Raw genomic sequence first — 22,167 nt, forward strand, 5'->3', positions numbered from 1 at the left:
TAGGGAAGCCACACCAACCACAAGTAATGTTTGGTAGCAGTTGAGGTGAAAGTTGGTGTGGCTCCCCTATTTGAATATTGAACCATGCTGCAGCCCCCCCTCTGAAGCTGTCACTGGTTGGCACCAAGAATAACTTTCACTTTAGTAGCTGTTGCCACAATAAGAAAGTTCTCTTGTCACCGGCTCTTTCTCACCTATTACTTGATAGATAGCCAGATAGCAGATGATGGTGGTTCAGTGTGTATGATGGGAATCGGTATGAAATATCGCCAGTTCGACTCCCGGCAGCGCCTGGCCGACAAAAGCAGAGTTCCCGGCAGCGGAAGCCCGACAGCACTGGAAACCCCGATCATTGCTAAGGTAAGTATAAACTTACCTAACCCCCTAACCCTCCTTAGGGGTGCCTAACCCTAACCTCCCCCCCAAGTGCCTATCCCTAATCCCCCCTCTAAGTGCCTAACCCTAACCCCCCCTTCCACGCTGATTAAACCAAAGTCTCCCGGGGGATGCCTAACCCTATGTCCCCCCCGGGGGTACCAAACCCTACTCTCCCACCCCCTAGCCTATCCCTAACATTCCCAGGGGTTTGTCTAACCCTAAATCCCCCCCGGGTGCTCTAAACCTAACCCTCCACCCCTGCGGCAGTCCGATCATGGCGCCCAGCATCCCTTCGATCGGGATGCCAGGCGCCTGTCTCCCGGTGTCGGGGAAATGACAGGTGTCTAGATATAGATGCCCGGCATTTCACCCTCCCCGTGATATGACAGTCGGGAAGCCGGCTGTCAGTATTAAGGCAGCCGGTTTCCCGATTGTATACCGTATGATGAACCGTCATCTACAGATATACAGCATCTACTGATCAGTCGATCTGCATATACATCTTTTAAGTGTGTACCCAACTTAATCCTCATGTGTCAAACTCGTATTTCCCTATAGATTGTAAACTTGTGAGAAGGACTCTTTTACATCATGGTCTGTTATTACTAGGGGTGTGCACTGGCCTCTTTTCGTGTTTTGTGTTTTGGTTTTGGATCTGGATCTTTCTTCGTGTTTTGGATCTGGATTGGTTTTGCCAAAACCACCCTTCCGTGTTTTGGGTTCTGGGTTTTGTGGTTTGGATCTGTATTTTTTTGGAAAAAAAAGCAGAAAAACAGCTAAAATCACAGAATTTGTGGGTTTTTCTGCTCCAATGCTATTAACCTCATTAACCTTAATTTCCACTCATTTCCATTCTATTCTGAACACCTCACACCTCACACTAGTGTTTTTATGTCCAAAAGGTTGCACCGAGGTAGCTGGATGACTATGCTAAGAGATACGAGTGGGCGGCACAAACACGTGGCCCATCTAGGAGTGACACTGCAGTGGCAGACAGGATGGCAGTTTGAAAAACTAGGCCCCAAACAGTACATAATGCAAAGAAAAAAAAAGAGATGCAAGATGGAATTGTCCTTGGGCTCTCCCACCCACCCTTATGTTGTATAAACAGGACATGCACACTTTAACAAACCAATCATTTCATCGCCAGGGTCTGCCACACGACTGTGGCTGAAATTATTGATTCATTTGGGGCCCCACAAAACAAGCTGGCAATTAATCTGTCCCTGCACAAACTTGCTCTACGGAGGCAAGATGTCATCCTCATCCTCCTCATCCACCGATTCCTCACCCTCTTCAGTGTTGTGTACATCCTCATCCTCACAGAGTATTAATTCATCCCGCTGGAATCCACCACCACAGGTCCCTCTGTACGTTCTGGAGGCTTGTCTCCCTGGAAGAGTTGATAATTCATTTTTATGAACATCATCTTCTCCACATTTTGTGGAAGCAACCTCCTACGCCTTTCGCTGACAAGGTTCCCGGCACTGGAGGTGGGCAACTCAGGTAAAATAGAGCCAGTTTGTACAGGGGCCTCCAAATTGCCTCTTGTTCCTGCCAGTACAGGTACGGACTGTCTGACATGCCTACTTGGATGCTGTCACCGATGTAATCCTCCACCATTCTGTCAATGGTAACAGTATCATATGCAGTAACAGTAGACATGTCAGAAATTGTTGCCAGGTCCTTCAGTCTGGACCAGATGTCCAAACTTGGTCCTGCCTGCCCTGCATCACCGCCAGCGGGTTGCTTAGGATACCTAAGTTTTTTCCTGGCAGCCCCAGTTGCAGGAGAAAATAAAGAAGGAGCTGTTGACGTGTCACGTTCCGCTTCAGCTGACAGTGTTTTCACCAGCAGATCTTTGCACCTCTGCAGGCTTGTGTTGGCCAGAAAGAGAGACACCACATAGGCTTTAAACCTAGGATCGAGCACGGTGGCCAAAATGTAGTGGTCTGATTTCAACAGATTGACCATCCTGGAATCCTGGCAAAGCGAATGAAGGGCTTCATCCACAAGTTCCACATGCCGAGTAGAATCGCTCCGTCTTAGCTCCTCCTTCACTTTCTCCAGCTGCTTCTGCAAAAGCCTGATGAGGGGAATGACCTGACTCAAGCTGGCAGTGTCTGAACTGACTTCACGTGTGGCAAGTTCGAAGGGCTGGAGAACCTTGCACAACACGGAAATCATTCTTCACTGCGCTTGAGTCAGGTGCATACCCCCTCCTTTGCCTATGTCATAGGTGGATGTATAGGCTTGAATGGCCTTTTGCTGCTCCTCCATCCTCTGAAGCATATAGAGGGTTGAGTTCCACCGCATCACAACCTCTTGCTTCAGGTGATGGCGGGGCAGGTTCAAGAGTGTTTGCTGGCGCTCCAGACTTTGGCATGCAGTCGCTGAATGGCGAAAGTGGCCAGAAATTTTTCGGGCCACCCAAAGCGTCTCCTGCATGCCCCTGTCGCTTTTCAGAAAATTCTGCACTACCAAGTTTATTGTGTGAGCAAAACATGGGACGTGCTGGAATTTGCCCAGATGTAATGCCCGCAAAATATTGGTGGCATTGTCAGATATCACAAATCCCCAGGAGAGTCTAAGTGGGCTAAGCCACTTGGCGATGATTTCCCTCAGTTTCTCTAAGAGGTTGTCGGTGGTGTGCCTCTTACTGAAACTGGTGATACACAGCGTAGCCAGCCTTGGAACGAGCTGGCGTTTCTGAGATGCTGCTACTGGTGACGCTGCTGTTGTTGCTGCGTAAGATGATACATCTACCCAGTGGGCTGTCACAGTAATATAGTCCATAGTCTGCCCTGTTCCACTTGTCCACATGTCCATGGTTAAGTGGACATTGGGTACAACTGCATTTTTCAGGACACTGAGGACACTTTTTGTGACGTTTCTGTACAGTCTCAGTATCGCCTGCCTAGTGAAGTGGAATCTAGACGGGATTTGGAACCCGGGACACACTACCTCCATCAATTGTCTAAATCCCACTGCACTAATGGCAGATACCGGATGCACGTCTAACACCAACATAGCAGTCAAGGCCTCAGTTATACATTTTGCTTCAAGATGACTGCTGTCATACTTCATCCTCCTCGCTAAGGACTGTTGGAGGGTCAATTGTTTAGTAAAAGTAGTGGTGTTACTACTTCCTCTCTGAGATGATGAACGACTCCCAGCAGCAGCGGCAGCAGTAGGCGTACCAATGCAGGATCCTCCGGAGGAATCCCAGATAGGAGAGTCAGTCATGCTAGTGACTTGGCCTGCAGGACTACTTCCGATCCTGACTAAGGAGGAAATTGACGAGGAGGGAGTTGACGGTGTGGTTTGCAGGTGCTTGGATACAACAGGACAACGGGATATAGGTGTCCCTGGACTGCTTATGGTGTTAGCCAAAGTTTCTGAACTTGACAGTAACTTTTTATGAATGCGCTGAAGGTGCCGTATAAGGGAGGATTTTCCTAGGTGGTTAACGTCCCTACCCCTACTTATTCCACCTTTACATATGGTACATATGGCAAGACAGTTGTTGTCCGGATTTGGATAGAAATATGGCCAGACCAAAGAGGTGGAATGTTTGGTCTTCTGCCCAGGCATGACCGTGATGGGCTTTTTCATCCAACGGACAACTGTCTCCCCCCAAGCCTGATTTAAACAAACCACATCACCACCAGAATCCTCCTTGCCAACTTCCTCCTCAGCGCCAGCTACACCAGTATCCTCATCCTGTTGTACTTCAACAGTGACATCTTCAATTTGCATATCAGCAAGTGGACTGTGGGTGCTCCTTTCAGCACTTGCAGGGGGCATGCAAATGGTGGAAAGAGCCACCTCTTCCCGTCCAGTGCTGGGAAGGTCAGGCATCACACTTGGACTCTCCTTGGGGATTTGTGGTATCTTCTTAGAACGCACAGTTCTTCGCTGTGCTTTTGCCAGCTTAACTCGTTTGATTTTTTTAGCGGGAGGAGGGCTTCCATTGTCATGTGAAGCTGAACCACTAGTCATGAGCATAGGGAAAGACCTTAGCTGTTCCTTGCCACTCCGTGTCGTAAATGGCATATTGGCAAGTTTACGTTTCTCCTCAGATGATTCAAATGTTTTTTTTAAGGTCATTTTCCTGAACTTTGTCATTTGGGATTGTATGTGCCCTCTACTATGACATTGGGCATCGGCCTTGGCAGATGACGTTGATGGCATGTTATCGTCTATGTCATGACTATTGGCAGCAGCTTCAGCACTAGGAGGAAGTGGTTCTTGATCTTTCCCTATTTAATTTTTATCGCAGAAAGTTTGGTCCTCCATTTATGTTATATTGATATATACGTGCGGCTAAGGCGCACACAAACACAGAAAATATTTTTTTATTTTTGTTGGAGACTAGTGCACTGTGTGGGTTACACCACCCGTTAAGAAATGAGCCACCCGGCTCTTTACTTATGGGACACAGGCGCACGCTTGGCGCTGCTCCTTTGTTGATGCACATGCAGCTACAGCGCACACAATTCACAAAGACAGGAAAAAAAAGATTTTTTTATTTTTTGTGGAGCGCACTTTGAGGGTTACACCACCCTTTAACAGACAGACGCACGCTAGCCGCTGCTGCTTTGAGGATGCAGGTGCGGCTATAGCCCACACAATTCACTAAGACAGAAAAAAAAGATTTTTTTATTTTTTGTGGAGCACACTTTGGGGGCTACACCACCCTTTAACAGACAGACGCACGCATGTCGCTCCTGCTTTGAGGATGCTGGTGCGGCTACTGCGCATACATTTCACACACAAACACAGAAAAAAAGATTATTTTATTTTGGTTGGAGCGCACTTTGGGGGTTACAGCACTCTTTAACAGACAGACGCACGCTTGTCGCTGCTACTTTGAGGAAGCAGGTGCAGCTACAGCCCAAACAATTCACAAAGACAGAAAAAAAAGGAGAATTTTTTATTTTATGTGGAGTGCACTTTGAGGGTTATACCACCCTTTAACGGACAAACCAGCCAGCCCTTCATTTATGACACAGGCGCACGCTTGGCGCTGCTCCTTTGTTGATGCACATGCAGCCACAGTGCACACAATTCACAAACACAGAAAATATTTTTTTATTTTGTTTGGAGTGCACTTTGGGGGTTACAGCACCCTTTAACGGTCAAGCCAGCCGGCCCTTTACTTATGACACAGGCGAACGCTTGGCGCTACTTTGTTGATGCACGTGTGGCTACTGTGCACATAATTCACAAACACAAAAAATATATATTTTTTTATTTTGTTTGGAGTGCACTTTGGGGGTTACAGCACCCTTTAACGGCCAAGCCAGCCAGCCCTTTACTTATGACACAGGCGCACTCTTGGCGCTACTTTGTTGATGCACGTGCGGCTACTGCGCACACAATTCACAAACACAGAAAAAATATTTATTTTTTTTGCACTTGGGGGGAGCACCCCTGATGGACAGAGCACCCCCTGGACAACACTACAGCACCCCTTTAGGACTGGGACACTGCACAGGACTTTGGAGTAGACACAGCCTCTATGGACAACTGACTGCACAACACAGTCCAGCCAGCCCCTATGGACTTTGGAGGAGTGGACACAGCCCCTATGGACAACAGCAGCACAGCACAACACAGCCAGCCCCTATGGACTTTGGAGGAGTGGACACAGCCCCTATGGACAACAGCAGCACAGCACAACACAGCCAGCCCCTATGGACTTTGGAGTAGTGGACACAGCCCCTATGGACAACAGCAGCACAACACTACACTACACTACACAGCCCAGCCAGCCCTAACTCCCATCCTCCCTCTTCACTGTCCACAGCCGATTGAGAAAATGGCGCTGACGCGGGTACCTTATATAGAATCCAAAACCCGCGAGACCCAGAAGGCGGGATGATGATGACGTTTTGCCTCGATTTCAGATCCGAGTTAAGTGGGAAAAGTCGAGCCTGACTCAGATCGGCCTCGGATAGGGGGGTCTCTTGGGGGTACGGATTTCAGAAATCCGAACCCGCCCACCCCTAGTTATTACTCAGTCTTATTTTATTACTGTTATTTTCCCAGGTATAACGAGTAGCAGAATATTTTGGGGCTATATAAATAAATATTAATTAATACATATACATAAAATTGAAACTTTGTTGCAATTGCAACATTTTAGATAGTTTGAACTTTGTTGTATAGTTTATAGGATAACTAGACCTAATGAGTAATTTTTTAGAGTTTTGGTATGTCTGTCTTTTTGTTTGTTCTTGGTTAATTCAAAAACTACTGAATTGATTTTGATAATACTAGTCTATTTGGTATAGGCTATATTTCATTGTGGCCATTCTCAAGAGGTGTAAGTAGTAAACAAGAAAAGCCTCAATGTGAGTGGTGAGAGAAGCCATGGCCAGTGGCAATATATGTGTGCAGGGCTGCATTACCTCATGACAAGTTGTGGGTGAGGGCGCAACCTCCACCAGGCTGTGTAATATTGCTGATCAATTGAAAAAATATATCGACAGAAGAGACTTCATTGTTGAGTTTGTTGTCATTCATTTTTGGTCCTTAGGTATTCAAAACAGTTAGGGCTTCAATGTCTTCTGGGGGGTAAATACCTAGTCTTCCTATTTCTGTTATGGTTCTGCTCTATTAACAACTTTGGTATGGAGATCCAGCTCTAGTAGAGATGAGCCATTTGGTTTTTTGGAAACCAACTTTGGGGTTCTGTGTTAAACTGAGGCATGCCTCAGTTCCCTCAGCCAAATCTGGGTATCAAATCAAGACAAAATGTAATAATCCTGAAAATGCTGGATCCTGCGTGTTTTGGATTGCATATAAATCCCTCCCAGTCTATACCCTAGTTCTTGTTCCTCCCTGGAGCAGCTCTGACTTTGTTGGTAGACTGATAGCACTGTTCAGATCAGTTTCATCTATGCAGGCTTAGTTATGTGTAGAAAAAAAATAAAATATATAGATAATTAAAAAATAAGCATGGGGTTCCCCACAAATTAATAACAGCCTTGGACCTCTAAGCCTGTTCTGGTATTGAAAAATTTGGGAAAAAATAGTGTGGGGTTCCCCTTAATCTCTAACGATCAGCACCAGGCTGTTTTCATTTACAGTATAGTTGCGAATGCTACAAGATGTCTCCACACAGTATTTACTGGCTTTTAAAAATCTGTATTATACTTTGCCAGTAAATATCCATAATGTTAATTTTCATCAAAAGCATAATTTTGTCTATATGTTATGAGGTTACACATGTCCAATATGTCATACTTTACCTGGATTTTTTGTAGTGTAATTTGAAAAGTAAAAAGACAAAACATTAAAAGCAGAAATGGTTAAATAAAGGGATACATTTTACAGTTGCAAATGTCCAATTGAAGGAGCACATGTAAGATTTCTAATTCTTAATAATTTTTATTATTACTATTATTAACTATATATTTATTTTATAAGGTTTTTTACTGTGAGACTTATTTTGAGGGAACGGCTGAATGTGAAAATATGTTTGCAGTAAATAAAATTCTTACCATGTAGATATGCCAGTCGAAAATAAAAATGAGTTTGGGGCAACAGTTTGGGCGTGTTCCTTAGTGTGTTATAATGACAGCATTCCCACTACCATGATTGGACACACTAGATCACATGACTGTGCATTATTTCACAATGGCTACACACTTCCCAGTGTAACCGCTCACCTGAACTACTGTCACATGACAAACCCAACTGTAAACAACAGCATCACTCATACAAACACTACTAACAGGAAAGTAGCACATCCCTGCTTCACTAACAGCGGCACATCCCCTGCCTCACTGACAGCAGCACATCCCTGTCTCACTGACAGACATATACATTTCTTCTGCATTCCTAACCATAACAGAATGTCTTCCCCGAAGCAAACAAAAAAAGAAAACATAAGAGCCTTACTGGAAGGTGTGAGAGATCAATGGGGTGCAACTATATGTCTCAGGCAAGAAAGAATGAAGAGTACTCATAATGTGAGTCTCATTCCAACAACATTTACAACCAAATCAAGAGGCGCAGACACAGCCCTCAGTCATCAATCTCTAGACAGTCACCTGAAATGGAGGCATTGAAGGCACACCTTGAAATCCCCGATTTGAACAGGGCCTTGACACCCCCCCCATTTCTCAAATATCAGTGCGACATTGAACCAATTTGGACATCACCACTCTGAGCACTTAGCCTATTTCTGTTTGCCTAATATCTCAGATGAAAAAGAAGCAGAAGTGATTTCTCTCTTAATGGCAACTATAAGAAGACATAAACCATAGCTTCTCTGCACATTGAATACTCATTTTTTTGTGGGTTAATTCAATCTAGGCCCTCTGTCCTTCAAATGTGAGTTCTGCAGAGCTTAACATTTCGATTGCAAAAAGGTTGGTGCCAATGGTGGCTCCAGAGTTAGGGCTGTAGAGCGGTCCAATATTCAGATAGGGGAGCCACACCAACCACCAGTGATATTTGGCAGCAGTTGAGGTGAAAGTTGGTGTGGCTCCCCTATTTGAATATTGGACCATGCTGCAGCCCCACCTCTGGAGCTGTCACTGGTTGGCACCAAGATTAACTTTCACTTTAGTAGCTGTTGCCACAATAAGAAAGTTCTCTTGTCACTGGCTCTTTCTCACCCATTACTTGAAAAACTTCTGAAGAAAGATGGGAACTCTGAATAGCACAATTTCTTAAACAACATCAGGAAATACAACAGCGTGATGTCATTAGCTTCTTTAGGTGCAAATTAAGCTTTCTTACCTGGAGGATGTGGCCCGTATACTTTCAAGATCAATGACCAGCTTCTTTACAAATTTGGTCCTTTGCATCCCCATACATTTCTGAGCAATCTTATGCACAACTTTACATTATCAAAACTGATGAAGCAACTGAAATGAGGATTGGACAGAACTAAACCTGCTATCCTAATCTGATGGCAAAACTGCATGAAATGGTGCGCAAAGTCAACCTTTAGTCCACAAGTACAAAATGATGGCAGAAATTGAGAAGTCAGGAAACAAACTCGCACTTATTGAAGGATGTGAGCCATATGAAGTTCAAATGCTTTTACTATCAGAACAACCTGACATCCATGACCAGATCAAGAACCGATTCAATTTGCCTTCAGCAGATGTAATTGCTGCCATTTTCACTACCAAAGATGACGGATCCTCCAGGAAACTACAACTTGCAGGTCTTCCCTAATGGATCTGGGAATGAATACCTGAAAAAAATCAACTCACTGCATCAAATCACTGACCTGGTGCTAGGCCACATGAAAGACAGATTAATGCGTGTTCAGAAAAGTTACTCAATTGCAGGATGTGGCTAATAGAATGGCTATCCGGAAATAATTTTCTGTTTTAAACAACTCTGGCAAGTTGTGGCTACAGTACTCAGTCAATCAGTACATACAAGTTGAAAGTGAGCGTCTCATGTACAATAGGAGACAGCTTGAGCAAAAGAAACTCAGAGTTGAGACATTCACTGGCCTGCAAGACTATTCAATGAGACAGCCGAGCATGGACTACAACTTGGGAAAAACGTCATCTTGCCTTCTTCCTTCCAACGTTCCCCCAGGAACATGAACATGCATTACCAAGGTATGGCTTTCGTCAGATCCTTTGGCAAACCATCACTGTTTATCACATTTACATGTAATCCAAAATGGAAAGAGAACTGAGAATCTTGAATACACAACTTTGTCCAACTTCAGACCATGAACTTATTGTTCAAGTATTCATAGCAAAACTTGATGAGCTCATCTCTGATTTGACCAAGAAAGAAGTCTTTGGAATGATGATCTACTTTATTACCTATACATCATTGAATTCCAGAAACATGAACTGCCTCATTGCCACATGCTTTTCATCCTGGCAGAAGAAGATGCGATACGTGAGATTGAACATGTTCATAAACAACTTCCACCATCTGACAGGACTGTCTTGTTCAAAGTCTTGCATGATGAATGGTCCTTGTGGAGCACTCAATCCAATGTCGCCATGTATGAAAAATGTCAAATGTACAAATAATTTCCTAAAACCTTATGCAGCTGTGACAAAGGAAAACTGCAATGGTTATGCCACTTACAAGTGAAGATACGATGGCACAAACTTTCTAAACAAAGTTACTGGTCACTTTCTCGAAATCACAAGTGAGTGGGTGGTTCCATATAACCCATACTTGTGTGAGAAATTCCAGGCTTATATCAATGTTTGACATTTAAAGCAGTAAAGTACCTACATAAATATATCTATAAAGGCTATGATAGTACAAATGTCAAGACAGCAAACGTTGCCCCAGATGAACCAGCTAAATATGATGAGATTACTCGATTTATGACGACTTGGTCAAACCATCTGACCACTCTACACTGTGCATCGCTGCTTGTATGAAATTACATAGCTGCACCGTGGCTACAGAGGGACTTCCAAGCAATCACCTGTCTCCTACTACCATTTGTCACAGCACGGTCGGGAGCTATCAATACACAGAGCAGACCACGGGGCTTCTTTCTTTTCTGACGCCGGTTCGGGTAAGAGCTTTTTATCTGTACAAAGGAGAACGTGCATATCCCGTATGACTGTTATACCATTTAATGCAGATACACGATACTGGATGGGTTTTCATTTTTCATGTTGAAAATTTATTATATGAATTTATTTTTGAGGACTATATTTCCCAGAGACTGATTACATTTCAGGCATTGCTCCTCTGTTTTTATATAACTTGGACTTTCCAGGAATTTTGTAAGAGGTACTCACTGCATGCGATGAGACTTGCAGTTTCTGTGGCTGGCGAGACCTGGTTTAAATGCTGCATGACGGGCCGATGTGCGTCAATGGTACTGATATTTCACAGGAGTGTGAGGGTGGATGGATATGAGAAAACAGCAGTGGGCGTCTTTATTCTGGCTACGCTATGGCAGGCATTAGCATATTTTTGCAGCTGCATTCCATATGAAATCGCAGCTGCAATCCTAATTGCGTAAGGTACTGAATCTGGCTCTTTGACTGAATAGTGGTGTGCGTCACTAACGAAGAAACAAGTTCGAATGCCTTTTCATTTCTGGTGCTGGTGGATGTGGAAAGACTTTTTAGTATTAAGCATCATTACATTTCAAGGCATGAAATTTTCCACTGTAGCATGGACATACATCGCAGCAATGCTCCTCTTAGGAGGATGTACATCTTCAAATTTCTGGTTCCTTAGTTTGAGAATTCAGTTAGATCTTTCAAGCTGAGTTCAAAAGCTGGAAAATAACTGAAATCAACAAGGGGCTACATTTTTGATGAAGCTTCCATGATACCTATTAATGCCCTGTTGATAGTTTATTCTGCAACATCAAAAATAATGAACAATCATTTGGTGGCAAGCTCTTGATACTTGGAGATTTTCAACAAGTTCTACCCATAGTACCTCAGTCAGCACGTGGAACCATTATCGAGAACTGTCTGAAACCATGCCCAGTATGGCTATACTTCAAAAATCTCCTGACACAGGACATACATACAAACCGTAACAAGGTCGCATTCACCGAATTTCTATCTAAATTTGGTTCTGGCTGTATAATATTTCAGATTTGCCTTTCACTCAAATACCAAATGAAAAGTTATGCAAGGGTGACATTATTGAAACAATATATGGCACTAACATTCAAACCATGTCTGAATATGAACTGAAAGATAGAGCAATTTGCCCAAAGAATTCTCATTGTTAAGAGATCAACAAGATCATTGAACAACTTCCAGGCAAAGAGCGCATTTCTACTTCAGGGTCCATAGGGGGTCCACAGGGTTGACCTTGGGGTATAGCTGGATCTGGATCCACGGGCACCACGCAGTTAAAGCTTTGCTGCTCCCAGGATGCACTTGGGTCCGTCCTCCTCTATACCCCACCCCCGGCCACAGGCACCTCAGTTTTAGTTGGTGCCCCGCCGGAGTCGGGTCACCCTGTCGCAGTGGGGCTGCAGGAGCAGCCCCTAAGCTTTATTTTAAAAGAGAAAATTTTTTCTTTTTTTCTACTTTTTTACACTTTTAGAGCGGCAGCATTAGACTGTCCTTTAGGACGTCCACGCTGCCGCTCCTTCTCCCCGCTGGCGCCGCAACGCCAGTACAGCTCTGGGGATCGCGGCGGGACCCCAGAGCCTGTACTAGCCAGGCTCTGGGGACTCCCTTGACTGCTGCCGGATGCGACGGGGATCAGGTAAGCCGCGGGTCACCACGTGCGGCGGCCCGCGGATACTTTGTATGCAGTCAGAAGCCTCCGGTCTCTGGGGACAGACCGGAGGCGCTAGCGGTGGCGGCGGGCTCCCCCTCTATAGAGGAATACCCCACGTGTCCGCTAGACCACCAGGGTAGCAGGCTGGTAGCGGGACCGGCAACCCAGGGGTTAATTGCTAGCCAGGGGAGGCAGCCTTCCCTGTCTAGCGGCTCCTCCCCTCAGCTCAGCGCGCCTTTCAACTAGCAGTCTGGCGTCGCTGAGCTGCTCTTATCTCTCGGCCACTCCTCCTCTGAGGTCTCCGGCGGCCATCTTTACTGGCACATCGCAGACTCCCAGGTGGTATCAAGTGGACCGGTCCCCCTGTGTACCTCTCCCCTGCTAAAGGACAGTGTACACAGCGCTATAGCCCTCCCAGACACTGAATCTGGGAGGTTGATTATAGCGGAAGGTGCAGTGAGTACTAACTTTTCTGCATTGTATGTGACTATTGCTAGTGCTGCCTGTCTGTGACTTATTCTCCTTGCTGTCAGCTTATAACTATCCCTTTCCTTCTCCTACGGCCCGGCAGGTGTGTGGGGGAAGGGCGTTGTTTCTGAGACCCTCACTTATATAAAACACGTATTAGTGGGGTCAGTCACATACTGTTGTGTGCTACACAGTACCATATCTGGGCTGTTGTGTCGCATACTGGTGAGTGCGCGGGTGTTAAAACCGTAATTCCTCTGGTGATACCTATTTCTTGTGATTTACAGTATCATGTCTGATGAGGAGACTGAGCGCTCTGTGGCTCCTGTGCTAATTTCCTGCAGACGCTGTGCTGCTGGAGTTGATGGGGAGGACTTATCTCAGGATGGTCTGTGTGGGCGGTGCCAGCTGGTACAGGGCCCCTCCAACCCCCCTGTATCACAGGACCCTCCTTGGGCGATGTTTTCACAGGTGCTGGCGTCTATTGCGGACCAGTTATCGGTCCCTTCAGCGGTCCCATTTAGGGCGTTGCCGCAGCCCACCATCCCCCATTCCCCGGGTGTTCCACAAATGTCGCGGTCTCCCCCCGGGGCCCAGACTGTGGGTCCTTACTCGGGACTGCCTGTGTATGTGCAGTCTTCCCCAGGGACACGTCAGTCTGTAGTGCCTTTGCAGAGTTTTGCTCCGACGGCTCCTCCGCCTTGGGTGGATGTTCTCTCCAGCTCCGTACAGAGTCTGGCGGCTTCATCCTTGGCGTTTCAGTCCATGTTGCAAGGTGATGTGCCACCAAGGGCGTCTAAACGTCCTGTGGTGAGTTCACTAGCTGCGCAGTTGTCGGACTCAGAAGTGTCCTCAGATGATGGAGAAATCCATGAGGACTCTGACTCTGATGCCATGGGGCAGGAGGTGGAAGCTAAGTCCTCCATTAATGTTCCAGCCTTAGTTAGGGCGGTGCGGGCTATCCTACATGTTGAGGATGATGCGCCGGCTCCTAGGTCGAAGTTTCCTAATTTTAAAAAGACCAAGGTGACTTCAACTGTGTTCCCCCTGTCTGATCAATTATCGGATCATATGGCGGCGGCCTGGCAATTACCCAGTAAGAGGTTCCATCCACAGAAGAGGTTGGCGGCGAACTATCCTTTTCCTGAAGCTCATTGCAGGAAATGGGAGACTCCGCCGGCGGTGGATTCCCACGTTACCCGCTTGATCAAAAGCGCGACGCTGCCATTGCCGTCTATCTCCTCTTTGAAGGATCCCACGGATAGGAAGGTGGAGACTTGTTTAAAGTCCATTTATTCTCTTTCCGGGGCGGTGGCTCGCCCGTCCATGGCTATCTCCTGGGTGGCTAAAGCCATTGAGGCATGGGCCAATGCCTTGGAGGATACCTTTCCTGATGAGGCTCCGGATATCCAGAGAGCGTTAGTAGGACAGATGCGGGATGCAGCTTCCTATATTGGGGAAGCGTCTTTGGATGCCAGCCTGCTCACTTCTAGGGTGTCGGCTGCAGCGGTGTCTGCTCGGCGCTCCCTGTGGCTGAGGTCCTGGAGGGCTGATGCAGATTCAAAAAAGGGTCTGGAGGCCTTGCCTTTTAATGGTGATTTACTATTTGGTCCGGATTTGGACAAAATAGTGGATACTTTGGCTAAGTCCAAGTCGGCTTTCCTCCCTTCGGCCTCTGCGCCGGCTAAAGTAAGGAGCTCTGCCTTTCGGTCCTTTCGGGTTCAGGGTAAGGCCAAGGGCCAGTCCTTCCCGAGACATTCGGCAACCAAGGCCGCACCCAAGCCCAAGAAGCAAGCATGGAGTGCTCGGCGCCCTTCTTCCAAGCAGGAGGATAAACCTGCTGCCTGATGGGATGGGCCTCTCTCTGGGGGACCCCAGAGTGGGAGGCCGACTTCTCCAATTTGCCCAGTGGCACAATACCACCACGGATGCCTGGGTTCGAGAAGTAGTCTCTCAGGGGTACGCCCTGTCTTTTCGGTTCAGTCCGCCCAACCAGTTTTTCTGTACGAGTCCTTCTCTGGACAAGACCAAAGCTGGTCAGATTCAGGTAGCTATAGAATCCTTGCTACAAGCAGGGGTCATTGTTCCCATTCCGCAGTCTCAGCGCGGGACGGGGTACTATTCTACTCTGTTTCTGGTACAGAAACCCAATGGTTCTCATCGCCCTATCCTGAATTTGAAGTCTCTGAACAGATACCTCAGAGTTCCCAGGTTCAGGATGGAAACGTTACGTTCCATCATTCTGGCGATGGAACCCGGGGATTATATGGTCTCCCTCGATATCCAGGATGCCTATCTCCATGTGCCCATAACACCGGCACATCAGCGGTATCTGAGGTTTGCTATCCTGAACCATCACTACCAATTTCGGGCGTTGCCTTTCGGCCTTTCCACGGCTCCGAGGGTGTTCACCAAGGTGATGGCAGTTATGGCTGCTCACCTTCGGGGTCAGGGTCTACGTCTGTTGCCGTACCTGGACGATCTTCTGCTGCTGGCGAGCTCCCCGGAGGTGCTGCTTCGACATCTCCACCTGACCATTGCTTGTCTTCAAGCACACGGGTGGTTGATAAACTGGAAGAAGTGCTCCCTGATTCCATCACAGCGGATGGTTCATTTGGGAGCCCTGCTGGATTCTCGTCAGCAACGGATTTTCCTGACTCCAGAGAAGGTCTCCTCCCTGCAGCTGCGGATACACAGTTGCCTGAGCAGTTGCCGCCTGTCGGTCCATTCAGCTATGAGAGTTCTGGGGTCCATGGTGTCGACATTCGACATGGTGGAATTTGCCCAGTTCCATTCCCGGCCTCTGCAGGGGCTGATTCTATCGGAATGGAACGGGTTACCTCACCGGATCCGCTCTCAGATGCTGGTGTTGTCCCCGGAGGTTCGACAGTCTTTGGCTTGGTGGCTTCAGACAGCACATCTGGTCGAGGGGTGCCCCTTTTGGATCGCGGACTGGGTCCTGCTCACGACGGATGCCAGTCTCCGGGGTTGGGGGTAGTGACCGGCTCATTATCGCTTCAGGGTCGTTGGTCCGCGGAGGAAGCACTTCTCCCCATCAACATCCTGGAACTGCGGGCTGTGTACAGGGCCCTGCAGTCGTCCGGCCCCGCTCTTCACGGAAGGGCGGTTCAGGTGCAGTCCGACAATGCCACCATGGTGGTGTACATCAACCACCAAGGGGGAACTCACAGTCGGGCAGCAATGTCGGAGGAGTCTCGCATTCTTGCTTGGGTGGAGTGTCACGTTCCAGCGATCTCGGCTGTCTTCATTCCCGGAGTCCTCAATTGGGAGGCGGACTTCCTCAGCCATCACGACATGCATCCCGGGGAATGGTCGCTTCACCCAGAGGTGTTTCAGCTACTCGTGGACAGGTGGGGGCTGCCGGAGCTGGACTTGATGGCCTCCCGTCACAATCACAAGTTACCCGTTTACGGGTCAAGGACAAGAGACGCAGGCGCCTGTCTGGTAGACGCTCTGTCGGTGAAATGGACGTTTCACCTGGCGTATCTGTTTCCTCCGATATCCCTGGTTCCTCGGGTCCTGCGGAAATTCAAGCAGGACGGCGGCACGCTCATGCTGGTGGCTCCGGCGTGGCCCAGACGTTTTTGGTACTCCGATCTGAGGTGCCTCTCCATCGACGCTCCGTACCTTCTTCCTCAGCGTCGGGACCTGTTGTCTCAAGGGCCCTGCCTTTACCCGGATCTGGGTCAGCTGTCTTTGACGGCGTGGCTCTTGAGACAGCCATCTTGAGGTCTAGGGGTTTCTCCAGTTCGGTCATTGGTACCATGCTTAGGGCACACAAGCCTGCTTCCGCGCGGATTTACCACAGGGTGTGGCACACTTACTTTCAGTGGTGTGAATCCAGAAACTATGATCCGCAGGTGTTCCGGGTTTCCAGAATCTTGGAGTTTCTTCAGTCAGGTTTGGACCTCGGCTTACGCCTCGCCTCTCTGAAGGTTCATGTGTCTGCTTTGTCCGTGTGGTTTCAGCAACGGATTGCTACACTGCCAGATGTTCACACCTTTTTCCAAGGTGTTCTCAGGATCCAGCCTCCCTTCGTGCCTCTGGTGGCTCCGTGGGACTTGACGGTGGTACTGAGGGTCTTGCAGGGTCCTCCTTTTGAGCCGCTTGAGTCGGTGGAGCTCAAGTGGCTGACATTTAAGACCATTTTTCTCCTGGCAATTGCTTCTGCCAGGAGGGTTTCAGAATTGGGGGCGCTTTTCTGTCGCCCTCCTTTTCTGATTTTTCACCAGGACAGGGCAGTGCTCCGCACATGTCCTGAGTTTTTGCCCAAAGTGGTTTCAAAGTTCCACATTGATCAGGAACTTGTTGTGCCAGCTTTTCAGTCACCTGATCTTTCTGCTGGTGAGGCTTCCTTGGATGTGGTCCGGGCACTTAGAATCTATGTGGACCGGACTGCTTCGGTTAGGAAGTCGGATTCTTTGTTTGTCCTCTTCGGTTTTCACAAGAGGGGTTGGCCTGCCAACAAGCAAATGTTAGCCCGTTGGCTTCGTTCAGTTATTTATGAGGCTTATGCGCAGGAGGGTTTACCTGTGCCAGCCTCTGTTAAGGCTCATTCCACTCGTTCTGTGGGTCCCTCTTGGGCTGCTAGACGTGGTGCCTCCGCTGTTCAGCTGTGTAAGGTGGCTACTTGGTCTTCAATTCAGATGTTTTTGAGGTTTTATGCGTTTGACACCTTCGCCTCTCAGGATGCATCCTTTGGGCGCCGGGTACTCCTTTCAGCACAGGAGCGTCCCCGCCCTTAGTTGAACTGCTTTGGGACATCTCCAAGGTCAACCCTGTGGACCCCCTATGGACCCTGAAGTAGAAAACAAGAGATATGGTAAGAACTTACCTTTGTTATCTCTGTTTCTATGAAGTCCATAGGGTCCACAGGGCGCCCGCCCTGACGCACCTGGCTTCATATGGGCTGTGTGGCTGGTCACCGGTTTTCCATCTCCCATTTCTGTGAGTATGGTTTCTTGTGTGTTCCAGTCTTCCTTCTCTCTGTTTAGTCTCCTCCTCCGGCCTTAGCTGCTTACCAACTGAGGTGCCTGTGGCCGGGGGCGGGGTATAGAGGAGGACGGACCCAAGTGCATTCTGGGAGCAGCAAAGCTTTAACTGCGTGGTGCCCGTGGATCCAGATCCAGCTATACCCCAAGGTCAACCCTGTGGACCCTATGGACTTCGTAGAAACAGAGATAACAAAGGTAAGTTCTTACCATATCTCTTGTTTTTCCACAGTCTCGACACAGTTGTGGCTGAAGATGACAGTGAAAGAGTGCACTATCCAGTTGGATTTTTGCACTTGAAATGAGTGAACTTCCACCTCACATTCTACTACTGAAGAAGGGTGCAGTCATCAAGCTCATCAGGAACCTGGACACAAGGAAATGTTTAGTCAATGGCACACGTATGATCGTAAATATAATTTCTGTGGAAATTTTGTGCAGAGAACATAAGGGGTTGTTGCACACCTTGCTACGCATCCCGCTGACTCCAAGCGGCAACACTTTCTCTATTATGATCAAACAGATTAAATTTCCAATCATATTGTCCATCGCAATGACAATGAATAAGACTCTTGGCAGAATATACCTGCCAGTATTAACCCTTGACAATGAATAAGACGCTTGTCAGAATATACCTGCCAGTATTAACACTTGACAATGAATAAGACGTTTGTCAGAATATACCTGCCAGTTTTAACCCTTGACAATGAATAAGACGCTTGTCAGAATATACCTGCCAGTATTCTCACATGGTATGCAATATGTTGCCCTCTTTCAATCAAGATAAAATATTTCTGTTGCAGTAAAGATCACTCATGAAGATGCATCTAGATTACCTGCAGCAAATGGATGGACTCAAAATATTGTCTTTACTGAAGTCTTAGACAAAATTTTTTTACAAATTCTTTCAATCACATAAAGTTTACATTAGTTGCTTGATATGAATTTATTCTGTAAACAATAAATTAACCATCGATTATGATGGGTTTCTATTAGTTATTGTTATTATTATTATTATTATTATTATTATTATTATTATTATTGTCAATACAGCTGGAATGCAAGCAGTTAAACATCAGACATGTTATGTGGTGTGATTTGTATTCCAGTTGGAACAAAACTGATAAGAAAATCTGCATGGAAAAATTGGCAAATTCCAATGCTCATATGTTGAATGTGGTGAACATACCGTTACATAACATTACCGTAATACACAGTTTTGAGAGCATTAGTCATTATAACTTAATTTTGGTGTTTACTTTAACTATGAAATTTCTGATGTCCAAAAATGGACTGTGTCCAGTACACTGATTGCTTTTTAAGGTGCCTACACAGTTGGCGATGTGCTGGCGATCCGACGATGTGTACGATTTCCTTTGAAACTCTCCTGACAGTCTTTCTCATGATTTGGTACACAATTTGGTGTATGTACCAACGATACATCGTGCATCCTTTCTTTTTTTTCAGTGCATCGTGTCCCAGATTGTCAGATGTGCCCTACAGCATGGCAGATCTGAAGATGCGATGTGCGACCAGCGGGGACGCGCATCTGCATCGTGATTGTGAGTGGGGACTCACAACTAGTAAATATTTACACGATCTGTCATTCTGATGTGTCGGAATCGGCCAGATCGGGTAAAATATCGCTAAGTGTGTAGGCACCTTTAGTCTTTCCTCAGATTCCATCCATAAGCCATAAGTTCTGGCTCTTTCGGTAAATGCCTATGTACATAATTGATTGGCTTTGGTTTTTCGATACCTATATTATGCTCTTTTGAGAAGTAAAAAAAAAATTGCATTGTTTTGAAGCCGGAGGACACTGATATTCATCTGGAGCAGTGCAAACTATTATGTTTCTTTTAATTTAATACATGGGAAATAAGTGCATTCATATTATGACTTACGTGTAGACACATCTGTAACTTCATTTTGTGAGTCTAAAGTGGAAGATTATAATTGTTAAATTTAGATACCAAAATACAGTAATCATATTTATATACACATTTTTTATTTAGCTTGTTTAAAATGAATTCAATATTTTCTACAATATCAGTACATTAATTCCACTGATCATATATGACAAACCAAGAGTCAACTTTGAATGCAACCAGTGATAAGTCCATTTGACCCATACTTGCCTACTTTTAAAAAGTAGTTTGAGGGAGATCATTTCCGGAAGTAGCGAACGACACGCGCGGTGTTGGAGGGCGTGGCCAGCACCGCCCAAAAGGCATGTAGATCTATTGGTGTATCTATTACCACGCGCCCACACACACACAGTAATAGGACCCCCCACACACAAACACACACACAGTAATAGGACCCCCCCCCACACACACACACAGTAATAGGACCCCCACACACAGTAATAGGACCCCCACACACACACACAGTAATAGGACCCCCCCACACACACACACACAGTAATAGGACCCCCCCACACAGACTCACATTAATGATCCCCCCACTGACACACACACAGTAATAGGACCCCCCCACACAGACTCACATTAATGGTCCCCCCACTGACACACACACAGTAATAGGACCCCCCCACACAGACTCACATTAATGATCCCCCCACTGACACACACACAGTAATAGGACCCCCCCCACACAGACTCACATTAATGGTCCCCCCACTGACACACACACACAGTAATAGGACTGCCCCACACAGACTCACATTAATGGTCCCCCCACTGACACACAGTAATAGGACCCCCCCACACAGACTCACATTAATGGTCCCCCCACTGACACACACACACACAGTAATAGACACCCACACACACACACACTCTCTCTTTCATCCCCTCACCTGTCCTCTCCTGCAGCACCACTGACATTCATGGTTCTTGCTCGAGCTACAGTGGGCTCTGATCAGTCACACAGCTCCTCAGTCAGTTCTGCGAAGGCTCCTCCCCCAGCTGTCTGTCCTCCGTTATGGCTGGGAAGTCTGGGCTGACCAGGGAATGCTGGGAGCATCAGTCTCTCCCAGCAGTCAGTGTGTGGCCCATGTGACTGTCAGCTGTGCAGGGGGCGGACCTGGGAGGCATCTCCGCGCTCCATAGCAGACAGACTCCCTGCCCCTGCGTCTTCCTGTATACAAGCCTGGGACCCATCGCGCATGCGCAGGTAGGATTTCCAGCAGGGCAGTGGGGAAAGCGGGGGATTGCATATACATTACGGGGTAGCGGGAGCTCCCATCTTAATTCGGGAGGCTCCTGCAGAAATCGGGAGTGTAGGCAAGCATGATTTGACCTAATGTTCATATTACTTTGCAGTCAAATTCATGTGAGCATGTGGGGTATATGTTTGTCACTATTCTGCCTTTAACCAACTTCCAGGCCGTCACATATAACAGTTTGTTTGACAACATAGTTATCTCCTCTTTTAGCCTAGTAAGGTAATATAGCACATGTTATAATCGGACAATGACACCCTACATTATATTTTCAAGAGATGGAGGGTCACCCTATTTTTTTGTTAAAAAAAAACACGAATACCCTCATTTAATGCAGTAGGTTTTCTTGTTTTCAAAATGGAGTGGCTTGTTTTTCTACCATATTATTCTTCCATATTGTAGGACTTTAGGAGCTCATCCAGACCCGCCCGCTAGATGCATTCGCACGCAGCCGCTCAGCTGCTAACATATGCATAGGCTGCGATCGCACGGTAATACATTAGGACGCCCACTATGTCTTAGCATGCGAAGGCAGTGCGATCGCAAGTCAGTCTAATGATGCCCCCTTCCCTTTGTAGCACACATCATGTCCAGGAAGTGTATGCAAAAACAATAACATCGAGTGCCATCGGAGCCGCTCGCAGCACTTGTGGTTGACCCTACCCTACCGCAAGCACTGCGATCGCTGCAGTGTGAAATACAACCAGGTGATGTGTACAATGACGCTCCATGTTAATTATGCACACCCATGAAACGCCGTTAGAACGCACAGGAACAATTGTGTTCGCACATTCACTTCCCCGTTTTCATGGACCATCCCAAGTCACAACCCACAAATGGCACTATATGTCACTAATGCTAGAGAGTGGTCTATGGCTGTCGTGCAATCGCCTCCCAATCGCAGAG

At 46.9% G+C, this 22,167-nt stretch overlaps 1 protein-coding gene across 1 annotated transcript in view; it reads right to left on the reverse strand.

Moving 5' to 3' along the window:
- Positions 1 to 22,167, reverse strand: part of LOC148523941 (scavenger receptor cysteine-rich domain-containing protein DMBT1-like) — a 31,853-nt gene that overhangs the window by 2,912 nt on the left and 6,774 nt on the right. The window contains exon 4 of the mRNA XM_088472532.1: positions 19,979 to 20,011. Within this exon, the coding sequence (XP_088328658.1) occupies positions 19,979 to 20,011 (33 nt within the window). The remainder of the gene's footprint in view (positions 1 to 19,978; positions 20,012 to 22,167) is intronic.

Source organism: Taudactylus pleione, unplaced genomic scaffold (assembly GCF_031769625.1).
Source record: "Taudactylus pleione unplaced genomic scaffold, aTauple2 ptg000125l, whole genome shotgun sequence".
NCBI classification, from domain to species: Eukaryota; Metazoa; Chordata; class Amphibia; order Anura; family Myobatrachidae; genus Taudactylus; species Taudactylus pleione.